The 17,451-nt window shown below is 34.3% G+C and overlaps 1 protein-coding gene across 3 annotated transcripts; it reads left to right on the top strand.

Moving 5' to 3' along the window:
* Window positions 1–317: 317 nt before the first annotated feature.
* bmi1a (bmi1 polycomb ring finger oncogene 1a) lies at window positions 318–16,069 on the top strand. 3 transcript variants are annotated; one of them, XM_033993492.3, is made up of 14 exons: window positions 318–559; window positions 1,445–1,556; window positions 1,643–1,706; window positions 1,810–1,844; window positions 3,131–3,167; window positions 11,929–12,079; window positions 12,338–12,434; window positions 12,617–12,672; window positions 12,819–12,869; window positions 13,016–13,124; window positions 13,209–13,248; window positions 13,605–13,700; window positions 14,118–14,198; window positions 14,666–16,069. In XM_033993492.3, the coding sequence occupies exons 1-14, from the start codon at window positions 421–423 to the stop codon at window positions 14,990–14,992; spliced, it is 1,395 nt and encodes a 464-aa protein (XP_033849383.1). In that variant the 5' UTR covers window positions 318–420; the 3' UTR covers window positions 14,993–16,069. The 3 variants fall into 3 exon arrangements, with proteins under 3 accessions (XP_033849383.1, XP_058875841.1, XP_033849382.1); XM_059019858.1 differs by lacking the exons at window positions 318–559; window positions 1,445–1,556; window positions 1,643–1,706; window positions 1,810–1,844; window positions 3,131–3,167 and adding exons at window positions 1,851–2,132; window positions 2,220–2,276; window positions 2,381–2,440 and having other exon boundaries at window positions 11,945–12,079; XM_033993491.3 differs by lacking the exons at window positions 318–559; window positions 1,445–1,556; window positions 1,643–1,706; window positions 1,810–1,844; window positions 3,131–3,167 and adding an exon at window positions 6,757–7,795 and having other exon boundaries at window positions 11,945–12,079.
* The last annotated feature ends 1,382 nt before the right edge of the window (window positions 16,070–17,451 follow it).

The raw sequence follows: 17,451 nt of genomic DNA, 5'->3' as shown, positions 1-17,451 counted from the left end.
TTCTAATATATTTTTACCATACATCTCTGGGATTTTGATGCTTACCTACACTTTACCATGCATTCACTATGCTTTATTACACTTTTGCTAAGCACAATATACAAAATACTTGAAAAATGTTGAGTGTTCATCCGCAAAATAAAAATGAACTGAAGAACAATAGCTATTGACGCTGTGGTTGTGATAATCAATAAGAAACAACTTCGACATCTTGGTAATATTTTATCGGGGCTTTAAAACCATTTATAATTAGGTGATGATAAACATTCATCAATCTAAACTTCGCACATAGCAAGCTATGATGTGGAAAAGCTGTAACTAACTGCTTGTTGTATCCAGCAGCAGAAGTGTATGGAGGCAGCAACAGACATCAGCTGATTGATAGTCACGTGGCCGGTGTCGAAGGTCGATACAACCACAATGGAGCTGTCGGAGTATGTACAAATGGGGCTTCGGTTTTTGGCGGATTCAGAACAATTTAGCACAAAAATGTTCTCAATTTTTTTACGTATCTCCTTTCAAAGCCTTATATCTCCCCACTGTGGTGCCACAATCTTAGGTGAGCTCATTTTAATAACTAATTTCCGTGTATTGCGAGTGGGTTTTCAGACACAGGAAACCTCCAGCGATCCTTTCTGTCTGGCCTCTGTGCTTTGTGAAGGTTTCACAAGACCAGACAACAAACAGGGCAGTATAACTAACGTTAACCATGTTCTTATTTTGTCGAGACTACGTTGTATTCACACATTGTATCAACTAAAGTGTGCTGTTGTAAATCAAAACAGAGGAGGACAATCGTGTCTATACAGTATTTGTAAATGATCTATAGCATTGTGCAAATGTTCCCAGTTCATTGCTTTACAATGTAAAATATGCTGCTATGGATATATCTTCATAAATTATCTCAATGCCAGGGTGGCCACGGTGAATCCTCGAACCTACTGGCCCCATTTCAGTTGCGTGTGTGTAGGGCTACTTCAATCAGGAGCTTTCATTCTGTAGAGATTCACCAGTCTGCAGTCATGACTGTAACTATTAGAGCATGCTGGGGTTAACGCTGTGTTGTGTTTATCTTGTATAATATAGCCATCTTAAAAACATTTATCTTTTTTTTTTTTTTTGTAAGTGTCGTGACCTTATATATTATATGCTAAATGTTAGCCCATACAATACACGTTCTTTATGTAGTTCGTGGGTTGTGGATTATATGGAAAGTAAGTGTAATTCATAGTACATTTTTATTTAAATGTATTAAAATATCATGAACAATAACCACAATTGGCCACTGTTTCTCAGGTTGCAGACAATTAAACACCTATTATTATTATTGTTATTATTATTATTGTTATTATTATTATTATTGTTATTGTTATTATTATTATTATTATTGTTATTGTTATTGTTATTGTTATTGTTATTGTTGTTGTTTCTTGTTTCATTTTAGAGGACCCCGAGTTAAGACATGTTGACCCGACTTTGTTAAAACATTGCCATGTAGCTGCCACAACCTCAATATTGGAGATTTCAAAACAAAATGCAGACAAATCAACACTTAGGTAATGACCTTCAGTTATTTAATTGTGTTAGATTTAATTGTTGCAGTCGGTAATACGATATGTATATAATTGTTTTTCTATTTCAGCTCATTTCTTGAAGAATGTAAATTTGATGGGGAACGAATAGACATATTTTACAGTGAATACCAGGTTTGGATTTGTTCATATGCACTTAACCACAAAATAACTGTGTTCAATTAACCAGCTGCATTACTGAGTTTTTGTGATCCTGTTTGATCATTTTATTTTATAGAAAAACCAAACTAAATTGGAAAACTTGCTAGGAAGGTGAGTTGTTTGCACAGTTTAGTATGTTTAAAACACCAAACGTTTCCTATTGCATGTTTCAGGTGTTACGTTGGGCTAACGTTAAATACAATATAACCCTTAACACATTTTACAATTTAGCCTGTTTTTAATAGATTGTGTTAGTTTGATTAAGTTAAACGTGCATATTTTCTTCATTGTGTCAAGAGATGTGTATATTGATTGAGAGTTTTGCGTTATAAATATAGCTTAGGAAGATGCCCCCCGCATATATGTGATGGTTCCTGGCGACTAGAGTATCAACTAAAGGTATTTGGAAAGCTTTTACTAAGATTTAAGTCATTAATTGCCTGACATTTCTTTCAGGTGTACTTAATGTGTTTTGTTGTATTTTAGAACAGCCATGTTCACAAGGTCAACCAGCCTGCATATTTGATTACCTTGAATGTAGAGGTACAGTACTGAACATATATATACTATTTTATTACATTTATCAAGTTTCATTGTTTGCAGTATTTGTACGCTGGTTTCTAAATACATGTATATTATTGTTACAGAACAGGGGCTCAAGATCCACAGACGATATTAATTTCAGTTGTACAATGGAGCAACTGCAGGTATTAATGGCAATTCAATTATTATGCATTGTTACTTTTTTATTGTGTTATTTCAGTCAGATTGACATGAAGACGCATATATGGTGTTTAAACAAGACAAGAACAGATTGACAGATTCTAATTCTGTGAAACAGAAAGCAAATGACCCAAAAGATTTCAGGTCAAGCATTTTTGTTAATCAGATATCTAGGCTTCCTCCACGTGTAGCAGGCACATTCAGAGGGATAGTTTATAATGGCTGCAGTTTTCTAATGAAGTTACATATTGTAAATGCAAAGGTAAGAAGGTGAAAGAGGGAATGTACACATATTTTGTATAAAATCGGATTATAGATGAATGCCATTCAAAACGTATATTGGCTGCTAGTGTGTGAAGAGTTTGGTGGTTTTTGCCAATATAAAGGCTCTTGGTGTTCAGTGTAGAGTGTGACAGACACACAAGGACGGACATGGCCAGTGCATGTGTGTCTCTATTTTATGATTGATATATTTTTAATTTGATTATAGGTGATTTAACATGTATTTGCATTGTGTTCTGAAACAGTCGAGGAAGGTTTAAACAATTACATAACTGATTTAATGAACCAAGAATCCTAACTGAATGTCCTGAGCCTACCAGAGAGTTGTGCTTATTGTACTGATGAAAAGTATCTATTACAGATCTTAACAATTTCAACACAGCAGATATTAGATCTAGTTTACCCCACACAATTTTGCAGACCCTTCTGGTAGAATAGGAAAGATAGCTACACTCAAAACAGCAGACTGGATAAACTAATCTGCACTTTAAAACCAATTTTGAAAGAATGCAATAGATTTGTTGTTTATTTAAATTGTTTTAGATTATATGACGTGAATGTTAGCACAGGAAGGATTCAATGTTATTAAATGTTGTCAATCTTATTATTATTTTTTTCCAGAATAATATGTAGTACATAATTCCTCTAAAAACCCAAATAAAAGATCTGTTCTCAATCAATATGAACAACACAAGGGTCAAACTGAAAGGATAATAAAGTGGAAATAGCTCAATAATTTTTGAAACAATTAGCTAAGATTTGTATTTATAAAAGATGTCTTGACAATAGTAGAAGTAGCAAGGAGAATCTGGATCTATCAGGATACTCTTCCTAAGGTATAAGAAAAAGATTTGAGTAACATTACCCACTGTTGTAACGATCAATTACAACATGGTCATTGCATTCCTTTCCAGTATATTTTATTTTGTCAAAACTAATTACCTTCCGTAAACTGACGTTATCATGTCTTTTTTGCAGTAGATTCACTAATGCATATTTCAATAGGACCCCTGTATCATATTTTGAATATAACCCTAAGTGTCTGCTAGTAAAATGTATTTAATGTGTACAACCTTGTTTCTTATAATTAAAAAAATAAATAAACAACAACAACAACAACAAAAAAAACATTTTCTTATTCATTTAAGTTCTTCAACAATAACAATGTAACAATGTGCTTATTAACCAACATGCTTAACAAACCTATGTTCATGCAGGATTTCCATAAGTGACTGATCTTGTGCTAGAAATATATTTTTGAATTTTTTCATCCAACCTGGATGAGCATCTGACCTCAATAGTATTGATAATACACATTACAAACATGTTATGTAGTTTGTAGAACTTGATGTATAAATGTACTGAAGAGTATACTAAGGATTAAAAGGGAGTCCATAAAATGTAAAACTACTGCGCAGCTGCTGGAAGTTGAACACTTTTTGATAGTATCTATCTATATAGGCCCTTGACAACTTCATATATATATATATATATATATATATATATATATATATATATATATATATATATATATATATATATATATAGGGCAGCTGGATCCTTGAGCTAATATATATATATATATTAATAAAATACTGCAATACTTGACATATTTCTTGATTTGCAATCCGAAATAAAAATTGGGATTGCACAGTTAGGAAAAAAACCCAAAGGTGATTAATCAAAAAATATTAGTGTATTGTGCAAACAATTGACTTATTTGCTTCACATGGTTTTTCCTGTGAATTGATTATTATATTTCAGCTCTGTGGAAAAAAAAGTAGTGATGAATTTGATGGAATTACAAGTATAGTGTTTACTGTACAATAACGTTTTATAGTTGGGAGATCGATTTTTTCAAAGGGGGGGGGGGGGGGGGGGCTTGTATACTATGACTGTGTGTGTGACATGCTTTCCACCTGATTTGTCATTTATTTATATAATATAAATTTGCAGGAAGGTTTCAAACAAATACAATAATGGCCTAATTAAAGAAAGTATGTTCTTATGATCAGTGCACACCTCCCCTTCCTTTTTATCAATAGTATTCTTCAGTTTCAAATATACAGTGTGTTTGATGTTTAAGAGTTAATTATAGTATTATTTTAGTTTTACATTGCATCCCTGATCAAGTTGCACGTGGCTTTCTTTATATTTTGTACAATTAACTACATTTGCTTCGAAAAACCCCAGTGTAACCAAATTGTAAAAACGGCGAGTTCAACTTATTTAAACGTCAAATCAATCTGAAAATACTCTGAACATTTTGAAAATTCAATTTCCCAGAGAGGATACTTTGTAAATCTGTGTCAGACATTTATCTATCTCTTTAAAAAAAAAAAGTTTCATTCAATTAATTCAGAACAACAGCATTATAGGTGCTACATGTTACACCATTATAGAAAAAAAAATACATTTCAAACAAATAGCTACACTAGTTGTTTCTCTTTGTTCCTAAGCATTTTCAATTTAGTTTTCTTCTTGACAAAAACTGTGGAAATAGCATTGAGAAGTGTTTAAAGTTGGTTAAATATCTTAACTCGGTGGTTTTGCTTTTTTGAGTGTTTAATTCTTTTCAGTGCAGATTTGTAGTGATATATAAATTGCTTGCATGCTTGCCTTCTAAACCTACTTTGAGAACTTGTCAGAAATAAATAAAGCTTTCTCATTAGAGCACATTTTAAAAGCATGGAGGAATTTCCATTGCATCGTTAAGTAAAACAATATTTTACAGCACAGACCTTTCGTTTAGCCTAAATTCGTCATGCTATTTATTTATTTATTTATTTATTTATTTATTTATTTATTTATTTAATGTATGTAATTTTGTTTTATATACAAAAGTGTGCTGGTGGACTTCTGGATGGAGCACAGCGCCCATTACAATCAACGTATTTATTCGGAACTTGTGCCTTATTTAATTATAGGACTTGGTGGGAAAGATGAAAGACGCAGCTAAAAGACTCGAAAAAGCAACTCAGACATAAACGATGGAGCGAGATGAATAGCTTGAAGAATCTAGTGGAACCGGACTACAAGACAACAAAGTTCGGGTTTTAATTTTGCAGAGGCCAACAACCTGTATTAGCCTATTCAAATATTTCACATGGCATTGTATATTGTTGAGAAGTAATTTGAATGCATTTTATACGTACGCCTAATGAACCAATGTCAAACAGCAAGCACTACTAAACAAACGGTGTAAAAGGCGTGCAGAACACATGCTATATATTATTTGTTTGTAACAATAATAATAAAAAAATATCCAAAAGTACATGCTTTTTTTGCATTGATCTCTAGGAAAATGATCATCTCTCAACATTATCATGTTTACTTCTGCATTATGCAGAATAAATACATTTTCTAAAGGCAGCTGAGTTTTTGTTCTGCTTGAACTACCAATATTTGTTGGATTCAGCATTTTTCTGCGGATTTAAAGCCGGCAGATCTTTATCGGGCCTATATCCATTTACAACCTGTATGGATTCAATTTGTCACATAATTAACAATAATGATAATAACATAAACTGAGGTGTCAACAGTCTTTGAATTAAGAGTGAAAAAACACGCTATTGAGATACTATATTATCACTCCTTACCTTTTGAAGGATCGCCGCTACCACAAAGAGGAACAGTCAACCTCTGTTAATTAAAATTGGTTTTAAAACTTTTATTCCGTTTACACAAATTATTTAGTATCACTGTCAAGACAGAGTCTTATATGCCTGTTCGCTTGTACGCTCCCAAGAAGATAAGTCAATTAAGCCGGGGTTTGTTTTTGTCCAGAAAACGGAATTTGCGTCTGACCACTTTTACATGGAAACAACAACGCTTCATAGGCCGATATGTTTTCTCGTTTTTGCTAATTATTTTGGCTACCACCATAACTATAGGCTATGTATGTTTAGCACAGATTCAGTTTTAGTGTGTGTAATTTTAGAGTTTAAGGAACGTACCTTGAAAGTAAAACTGGCTACCTTCCAAAGCTTGCATGCAAATATGTTTTATTGATTTATTTGTTAATATGTCGTTGTCGCATGATAATCGCACTGCTTATCCTAAAGTTATCGATACATTCAATGTAACAAAGCAGAAACTGAAAAAAGTCAATTGCAAATCGAATTTAATTAGTAGGGATACGTGATTGAAATAAAACACAATTTACCCACTGACGAGATGATTCACAAAGTTAATTTAGCATAGGGCAACAGAATACAAATCACCATGTTCCTAAAAAAATGCTAAACTTCACGAAGGCAGTCGGTTAAAAACAATTCTAATGTGAACCTTTTTTCAACTGTTTGTTTTACAACTCTTACTGGATGTGTGACAAAACGTCTACATAAACCACCTTTAAAATCAGTTTGACCCCTTGCTTTTTCTGAGCCCTTTTGCCACCACGGTTTTTTTTTCTTTTTACTTTTTGTAAAGAGGCAAACTTCATGTCGTCATTCGTATTTCTTTCCAGCATCAAACAACATTATATAGACTAGCGTTTACACTAGTCTATTGCGAACGTCTAGTTTTCTGCAGATGCATTGTGAATACATGTTGGGTATTATGGGATGTAAATAAAAAGATTCCGTGGTATTTTCGAGGGTTTACCGATTGATAGTCTCCGATTACACCAACAGTAATTCCCAGGCCACCCTTAAGGAATGAGACCACGTGACAGAGCGGGGCGGTCGAACTACGAGCCATTTTGGGGACGGTGTCAGTTTCCACTGAACCTTCAGTTCAGCATTGCATTTTTCAAAAAACTGAATTAAAGACGAGCTACAGCGATGCACAGTGTGATCACTGGAATCCAACAGACATAGCTCAAAATATTAGGTTCCTTCATGCTATTAAGGTACATGCAGCACTGCCTGGGAGATAAAGAATGGATTTTGTGCAACTAAAATGAGATCAGTGCTGCTATACGCTTATTGCAATTGACAGCGTCTGCAGTTCATTTCAAGATGGCCGCTTGGCTTGCATTCACTTTCTGCTGATCGACTTTTAACTTTCATTGTCTTTCCACCGCCTGTCTCTGCGACCAGCTTCACAGTCCCTGGGTATGTATAAGTCCAGGTCTCTTCTTACCAATAGTTTAATAATGTACCGGGTAGATGGACGCGGTAGATATTATTTTTCAGCTTGAATTTGAGATGAGATAACTGCTCTGTGCAAGGTCTGACAGTAATATACTCGAAACCGCAAGGGCTCTCACAGTTTAGCTACGCACAATACTTTCAAATTTAGTTCAGTTCTCTAAGATGGATTGGCGTTTTACCATTCTGATTTCACTGTCTTGTAGAAAGATGTCTGGACTGTCTCTGCATTGTAAATTGCACGAGGAAGCATACGTAGGAATTATTCAGATGTGCATGAAATCCCGGTCGTTTGTAAAATCTAGAGCAGCATGGGTCAAGTGTTTTGAGTCTGCTCCATTCAAACTGTTTTATTTTCATTAACGACTTACGTGAACGTTCCCATTTTATAGAAACGGAATCTGTGGAAACCGGCGAATCTGTTAACATATTCAAATAATGTTTTATATTGTCAATTTAAATGTTATGAACTTAAAATATATGGACACTTGAGGGGTACTTGACGTTAAAGATGGCGGTTGACAGCAGTTTTTTTTTTTTATTATTGCAAAATACTTAATTCTCCATGGTTTATAACTTTAGAAAGATAATGTAACGCCATACTTTGATGCCACCAACTATACAGCAAATATAATGTTAGTTTTGTCATGTTTTTCTTTGAGTCAAAATGCTAAAGTCTTAGGTTACTGGTGTTAATTTTTTTTTTTTTTTTTTTTTTGCAACGAGGAATGACTAGGTTCAACTCCTTGAATTTGTTGGCTGTGTGAAACATACGTGCCAGATCGGACTGTTGTTCTGTTCGCAATGTGTCATATCCAAACCGTTGATAAGCGTTATACTGGCCTTGACATTATTTTAACAAGCTGTGCATTGGTTTTCAGTTAACAAGCTCAAATAATCTTACCAGTAAGTGAGAGACGATTACAACTGTGTTCGTTATGGGAAGACTAGGCATCACCAGTGTATCAATGTACCGCATGCATGTTGTTGTGTTGTGTTTTGGGGTTTTTTTACCTTGAATTGCTGAACTGATTTGAAATGAAAATGATTTGTGAACAATTTTACAGAAACAGTACTATTATATTTAAAAAGTAATGCTATAAAAGTTTACTTGTAAGATTTTTTTTTATTTTTTTTACTAAATTTACTATGTTGTTGAATCTACATGGTCAAGAAAACAAATAGGTGTTTTACTCTTTTTTCCCCAGTAATTTATTCAGAATGTTCTCCCTCTTCTAAATGGGCAGCAGGATGACCACAGTTATTTTTCGTTCCCTCAAATAAATTAAAGTTGGCAAAATAGGATTTTGGAAATGTTTTTAGTAACTATATTTAAGAGCACCCTACATCTTAAGCTCATACTTACTTTTTTTTAGTTGTGGAGGCTGCGCACTAGAGTTAGGATCATGTGTGTTTTCAGTGCTCATGCACATTTGTCAAATGGAAAGCACTTAATTAACGAGTGACTTATTGCACTAAATGCTGGTCTTGAAAGTGAGCAGTTTTATATTGGCTTCCATGAACAACAGCCAGGTCTGTATCATGGGGAAATAATTATAGTTTTGATGGCAATTTACTGAAACCCGGGCGCATGTATTTTTCAGTGTGCATCGGCGGTGAAACTGCAAGTGTTTCAAATTAAATGGTTGATATATTTCACCACAAACCTCCGGTATTGGTGGTGGTCTGCGCGGGGTGAACCGTGTCAGGCCTATACGGGTTAGGTACCATTTATACAAATGTTTTCGTTTTGACTTATGGTCAAGCAAGCTCATTGTAAGTAATGCATAATAAAAACTGGTTAAAATGCCTTTGACATAATTCCGCAGCTGAACTGAATTGACAGAAAGGCCACGGTGGTGTGAAATAAAACATATGTGTTATGTATAATGAGCTTGCTGAACAGTCATGGGAGAAATCAGAAATCAGAAAACCAGTTTTCCGACTGACAAACATACAGAAAACGATCCTTTAATTAATGTGGGCTATCGTTACGATGGTGTAATATTGCATTTATTTAATTAGGCTATGTTGTGTGGCTCTTGTAGGCTACATAACCGGGAAACCTATATGTGTGTGTGTGTGTGTGTGTAATATATATATATATATATATATATATATATATATATATATATATATATATATATATATATATATATATACACACACACACACACACACACACACACAAACCCGAATAACACTGCCCCCATTGGAAGGTTAAATAACAAGTCTTCAATAGTTATAAAACAAAGCTGTAAAATAATGAGTGCATATTTGAATTGGTTTATTACAGAATGATGACTATTCGGATTGCATATATGTATAAGATGCAACAGAGCCAGACGATTTTTTCAAGAATCTAAATTATTGCAGTTTAGACACGCCTCGCGGGTCTTCAATTAAAGGGCGCTGCAATACATTGTATCGCAACAAATGCCACGTCCAGTTGTACATGTCAAATAGCTTACATGTGGATGCATTTTATGTTGTGTGTGTGTGTAAGACGTGCTCGTACAGTAATTGATGACTGACTATCATAAACTCAAATAGACGCCCGAAAATTAGAACATCGGCCCTATACAGTATTTATTATTTTTTATTTTGTAGTGTGATTGCGTTCACAAAAATGGGCTTATTGGTAATTTGATAAAAATAACATTTTCCTTTTGTAAATAAATGTATGTGCGCTGAAATTGGCATATGCCTTGAAGACACGTTAATTTCTGCTGCACGGTTTGAGTGTTGTGAAATCGGTATCACATGACCGTTTCCATAGCCTATTGTCAATGTCTCGGTTAGTTCTTCAGTCTTTAAATATAGATTCGTGTGTGATTATTGCAATGTTTGTATTTTGATACAGCATTCCCTCCCGTGCTGCGGAGAGTACAGAAACTCATTTTGTAAATATGTTAAGGTCGTGTCTTGCTATTAAACGATCCCGTATGTTAACATCTGAGTGAAAAGCTGTTCGGTGGTCGGTGTTGCGATTTTCTTTTTCGTGATTCAAACTGAATCTCATTAAGTTCGGAAAAGAGGAGAGAGGGGCGTCTTGCAAAGGAAAATCTTGAGATCACATAAAGCCTCTTCTTGAATCGAGTGTCGACGTGGAAAAGCCCCCCTTAGCCACAAACCAACTACAGATCTGTATTATGTATGTTAAAAGGGGATTTTAGGTAAAATGGCAGCTGCATTTTTTATATTGGACAACCTGACTGCACCCCGGTGAACCAATTGTATGAATAGGTTTAAGATGTCGGGTTATTTTTTCTCATGTCTTGCTCTTACAGCTGTGGTTCCTCTCAAGAGCTTCGCTCAATTTTCACTCCTTGGCAAAATTCCAAGTATAACCTAAGTTGCTATAGCAACGATAAGACTTACGGTGTTTGGGCACCTAGACTTTTTCCTGTTATCATTAGAACAGGCTACTAAATGCAGTTCAAACGTCTCCCGCTAAATATTGCGTGTTTTACATAGATTTTCCCCTTCGATAGGCTACACCCCTTTGTTTCAGGTCGTAAAGCCTTAGTTGTGTAAATAATACATAGCGTTAAAGTGATTTTGCAGTTTCGTTTTGATGCGAAATGGGTTGCCTGTTTACTTTAGTCATGTGATGACATACAGAGTTACCCCTCTTGCACCTGTGATGTCTGAATGAAAATGTAATATCTATTTTTGTTTATTTTAATGGTGGCTTTGTCAACATTATAGTAAAGCCATGTCAGATTATCGTTGCTATTGTAATCGTTTTTTTTAAGTATGGGTATGCCTTCTGGTTGTTTCAGTAGGCACAAAGGCAGCATGACTCAAATGCACATGCAGTACTAGAACTAGGGATCGCTGTCATTACCTGCACGCTGTGGTCGGGTTGTGGTTTTTATCAACCACAAAAGGTCCCTTAATTCACGTTTTTTTTGTTTATTCTTTATATATATATATATATATATATATATATATATATATGTGTGTGTAAATATATATATATATGTGTAAATATATATAAATAAATCACACACACTAGCGGAAATGTTTGTCGTCTTCCGAAAGCCCCTAACTACAGTGTTCCATTTTTGTGATATACAAATGTTGATATACAGATGTACTTTTTTTCAGGACTCCACGTTATATACAGGATAATGCATCGGACAACGAGAATAAAAATCACTGAGCTGAACCCGCATTTAATGTGTGTGCTCTGTGGTGGATACTTCATAGATGCATCAACCATAATAGAATGTCTGCACTCATGTAAGTACACAGGAGAGTTATGGATATGTCAAACCAGTTTCCGATCTATTACCATTTTTCTAATAGGCTTACCGTTTAACTTGGGCTGTGTCTCAGTCATGGACACCTACATGTCTTGCATGCATTTTCACTGGCTTGACACATGGTTAATTACGCTTTTTGCTGTAGTTTCACCAACCTTTGTTTGCGTTGCTGCTAGTTTAAACCCCTTTTAAAGTAATGTTGGGAAGGTCACCTACAGTTACTTTTCATTCACAGTTTGTAAAACCTGCATTGTCCAGTATTTGGAAACCAGCAAGTTCTGTCCTATTTGTGATGACCAGGTTCATAAAACTAAACCGCTTCATAATATTAGGTAAGTGGGTTTTGAGCTTCTAAAAATAGTTTTAATTGGAACAAATTCAGTTTAGCTTTTGATAGCCTACAAAAAATGCATAGATGCACAAGTCAGCAAATGCTGTAAAAAGACAAAGAAAATGTTTCTAACTACGTTTTCAGTAATTCAGTATTTAAAGAGTCCATGCATTTATCTTTTAGGTCCGATAAAACTCTCCAAGACATTGTGTACAAGTTGGTTCCTGGTCTTTTCAAAAGTAAGTACTTAAAATGAGGGGGTGGGAGCGGTGGGGGGGTGAGCGAGGCGGTGGGGGGGTGAGCGAGGGGGGGGGGGGTGTTTTTATACCAAGTTTAAGTACTTGAGTTTTGAATTAAAATGTAATAACAGTATTTTTCTTTCCAGATGAAATGAAACGAAGGAGGGATTTCTATGCTGATCACCCTTTAGCTGATGGTAATTTAGGAAATTCAATTAATGCCTGTAGAAAAAGCTTGCTTTTTCTTTATATATATATATATATATATATATATATATATAATATAATTAGTCCCGTATTTTGGTCCAAATGTCTCTTCTAAACATAATGCTTCTGTTTTTAGCTACAAATGGATCTAATGAAGATAGAGGAGAAGTTTCAGATGAAGACAAAAGAATTATTACAGATGATGAAATCATAAGTTTGTCCATTGAGTTCTTTGATCAAAATAAGTAAGTTGTAGGTTAAGTAAACTGTATTACATTTTAGAATTAGATTTTATAATGGTATCATCTAAAACTCAGCTTTTTTTATAGGGATGAAAACCAAGGTGTTGCACAAAAAGAGAAAATGGAGGTAAAACATTTATCAACTGCTGCTGCAGTGTCACTTCTGTTTTAAGTCTCATCCAAAGGATGAGTTCTTAGAAATAGAAAAAATAAACGTAATAAATACATTTAGACTAGAAGTCATCCTCAGTGTCTTCAAATTTGAACAGAATTCATATATTTATCACTGGAGGATTTGGACCACCCATATGTGGTTGATGACTGATTGGGGGCGGAGTCCATATGATCCAGTGATATAAGTGAATTAAAATTCATTTCAACATTGAAAACAAACGGTTGTAGTTAAAATGTGTGTCGGTGAATTTTAGTTTTTTTTAGTATTTTTGTAGTGTTTAATAGTATGTGTTGTGGTCTTTTTAACAGGTGAATAAGAGGTATTTGCGATGTCCTGCAGCAATGACAGTGATGCATTTAAGAAAATTTCTGAGGAGTAAGATGGATATCCCAAGTACCTTTCAGGTTAGGCTGGTTTTTAAAATTATGGGGGGGGGGAGGGGGGCTATAAACATTCAATATAATTTAAAAAAATCCTCTGTTCCTTGCAGTTTGAAAGTATGTAACGTCTAGTGTCAGTCCCCATTCACACTCATTTTGGACTACTATACTCAAGTAGGGTACCACCAGAATAGGGGGCTGCCAATATATAGTGTAGCATAACCATAAACTTGTTTAATTCAGGCTGGGGTTGGTGAATAACTTATCAGTTAAATGAGCTGAATATGTACTAAAAAGAGGTTGTATGCTTTTTCTTGTTTAAAAGTCATGTTTTTTTTAGGCTGTTTTTTTTTATAGTATTTAATTTATTTATACTTTGTAAATTAATGTAAAATATCTGCACGCCTCCTTTCAAAATTGAATGCATATTATTGTTCATAGATTGAAGTCATGTATGAAGAGGAGCCATTAAAAGATTATTACACACTCATGGACATTGCCTACATTTATACATGGAGACGGGTAAGAAATTGTTTTTGTAAAAGAACTTGACTTTGCCAGCAGAAGTGTGAAATCATAGCAGCAGAATACAATGCTGATTGTTTTGAGTTTATTCATGTTAAATGAGAACTTGCCTATAACTAAATATTAATTAAATACTAATTTAAATGTCTGCATCAAAAATAAATAAATGGATACATTCAAGAAAAATCTGCAACAGGCACTGACACTGAAAAATTAATAAGATTAAAAAGGTAAGTATTTATTTAAAAAATTACATTTATTGGGGAGTTATTTTTTTTTTTTAAGATAAAGAATGCTTAGAGAGGAAAATATAAAACAAAATGTTCCTCCACAGTGCCCTTCTCTCATTATTTCAACCCACTGCAGAAAATACAAAAGTAACAGATGGCAGAGCAGCAATTTCTTGGTAATCATTTAAATTCCATATAAAAAATGTAATTATTTTTTTTCTTTCTTAATTTCAGAATGGACCACTCCCTTTAAAGTACAGGGTCCGTCAAAGCTGTAAAAAGATTAAGCTAAACAACCCGCAAGATGGATTAAACAGCACAGGTGCTGAACTGGAGAGTGACAGCGGCAGTGACAAGACCAATAGCCCAGCTGGAGTTCCATCCACCTCGTCGTCTTTGCCAAGCCCCAGCACCCCGGTCCAGTCTCCACATCCACACTTCCTTCACATCTCCAGCACCATGAATGGAACCTCCACCAACCCCAGCACCAATCGCCAGCCACCTTTTTCCAAACCAGCTCGACAAACAGCCATTAACGGATCTTCAGCATCTTCAGGGTGATCCTCCTGTGGACAAGGCGACCTAGCTGAGAACACTTGATTCCTTAGGTCTTTCCATGCCATTGCAGCTCTATAGTAGAAGCTTTTATATTTGTGACCGTTTCTAGTGGAAGATGCATACTGGATACTAACGTATGGACATTTCCACATTTGTACTTGCTATGACTTCAACTTTTTTATTTTTTATTTTTTGCAGTACAGTAAATAACCTTTGAGGACATTTTAACAGTTTCTGCAGATGATGAAAATATCAGAAAGCTTCTGATTTTTATTTGGATAGACATATATTTTAATTTTTCTACTGGAAAAGGAGAAACTATGGAATATCCTTTTTGTACAATGTGCTTTTTCCCCTGGTTGAACCACTTTAACCCACATTTTGATTTGCTTTAATTGTTAAATGTGTTTTGTTTCTATACTGTAAACCTGGGTCCATGCTTTTCTTCAGAATAAACCCCATAATGAGAAGCATGTAAGTGGACGTAGAATGTTCTATTCTATGAAGTCATGTCACTCTGGAACCCACTCTGGAATTGGACAATTGTATAAAACAATGTACAATCCTTAAGCTAAAAGGGGGTAATAACAGTGATTTTAAAGCAAATTGGTAACGACATGGTTCAAAAGTATCAGATGACACATAGTTCACTACATTGCCATATTGGTATATATCTGAATTAGGGGCAGTATTATAAGATATATTTATAGATTGTATAAAAGAAGATTTTCATTCTGACAGACATGCTCAGATGTTGCTATAAAACAGGCTATTTCATTTTCAATAAGCTATTTTCTTTTAACGTTCGTGGAAAGTAACATTAAGCTTGTATGATGCTCCACTTGGGTTTGGCCAACGCAGAGCATAATCTAATTTGCATCCTATTTAGGAAAAAAGAACGACGTCCATTCTGCACACGTCAATTGAACCATTTCATTTAAAGGAAAAAGTGTTTTGTGGTTGTGTGTATCCCACAGTGTTATATATTGAATAGCTGTATTGGTCTTTGCATGTGTAATTACTGTGTTGTTACTGTTGCACATTATAAAATCTATCTAAATAAACAATTAGAATACTTTTTATCAAGGTCACTGTAGTGAAAGTGTACTCACCTGGCACTGCAAACAATGGGCCAGTTCAGTAACAGTAGTCGTATTTATATTTTTAAAAAGTGTATATTTGTTTCTACTATTTTATATCTTTTACATTGGAAAGCAGAATTGTTTACATGAGTAAACGATATGCGTTTCCCCCAGTAATACTGAATTGAAGTACCAATTTTTTTACTGCTGTTCTGACACATTTCCATAGTTTCAGAATATTTGCTATTTTCTGCTATGTGCTGGTTGAACTTTGGGTGTTCAGCACAAAAAGACGTGTGTATGTTTGTGTGTGTAATTATATATATATATATATATATATATATATATATATAATATATATATAAATGCATTTAGTTGCTGCCAGTTCGCAAAAAAAGCACAAATCCTTCTGCGTTGTCTTGCGGTCTAGTTATTAAATGATACATTTTTCATAATAATGTTTGATGTGCCTTAATGTTTTAGAACCAATGTTATAAAGTGAAACTTCAGTTGCCACATTTTCATTGTACTGTGAAGTAAAACAAAACCCCGCTTACACTTCCCTGGGGTTTTCCTATTTTTTAAAAGTGAACGGTATGCATACACAGTGTTCACAAACATGAACTCCGAATTAAAAGCTATTTTGGTTTTGACAATCTGCAGACAACAAATGAGACTGAGCACACCCGAGAAGGAAATGTCATAATGGAAGTAAGTAAGTTAATCATTCGTATGGCTAGTTTATGGGAATTTAATAGATTCCTACCAAAGATATTAAAGATCTCATACTATATATATATATATATATATATATATATATATAAAAAATTTATTTTATGCTCTTTCAATACATGTAGCCTATTCTAGAAATAGAAAACATACTGTATATAATAACTTCTGATGTTTTTTTTAAATCTATAGCGATTAAATATTTGGAACACAAAGCAGTGTTATATTTGAGATGTGTGCGTAGTTTATTTAGCTTTGTGCTGGATCGGTTGGTGGTGCAACACAGTTTCAGATTAAAGTGAACTCAATCCAAGCAAACTCTGCTGCCTAAAACCCCACTACAGTAATTGCTTTTTTTTTATCCACAGAGGTAACGCTGCATGGGTGGAATGGAGCTTTTATCCTCCATGGAATCCATCTTGCACCTTGCAGTAAATCTTCCCACGTTGTCTATCAGTTTAAACTATACTGCAAAATCCAAAATTGAAACCCATAGACATGATAAAGCTAGATATCAGTTTTGCACAGAAACATATAGGATAGGCTATATATATATATATATATATATATATATATATATATATATATATATATATATATATAATCTGCAATAGCGCTTTAATATTGTTCTATGTTCATAGAAGTCAATTT

This window comes from Acipenser ruthenus, chromosome 3 (assembly GCF_902713425.1).
Source record: "Acipenser ruthenus chromosome 3, fAciRut3.2 maternal haplotype, whole genome shotgun sequence".
Classification (NCBI taxonomy): domain Eukaryota; kingdom Metazoa; phylum Chordata; class Actinopteri; order Acipenseriformes; family Acipenseridae; genus Acipenser; species Acipenser ruthenus.
The sequence above is the reverse complement of the archived record's forward strand: the minus strand, read 5'-3'. Positions and strand labels throughout refer to the sequence as shown.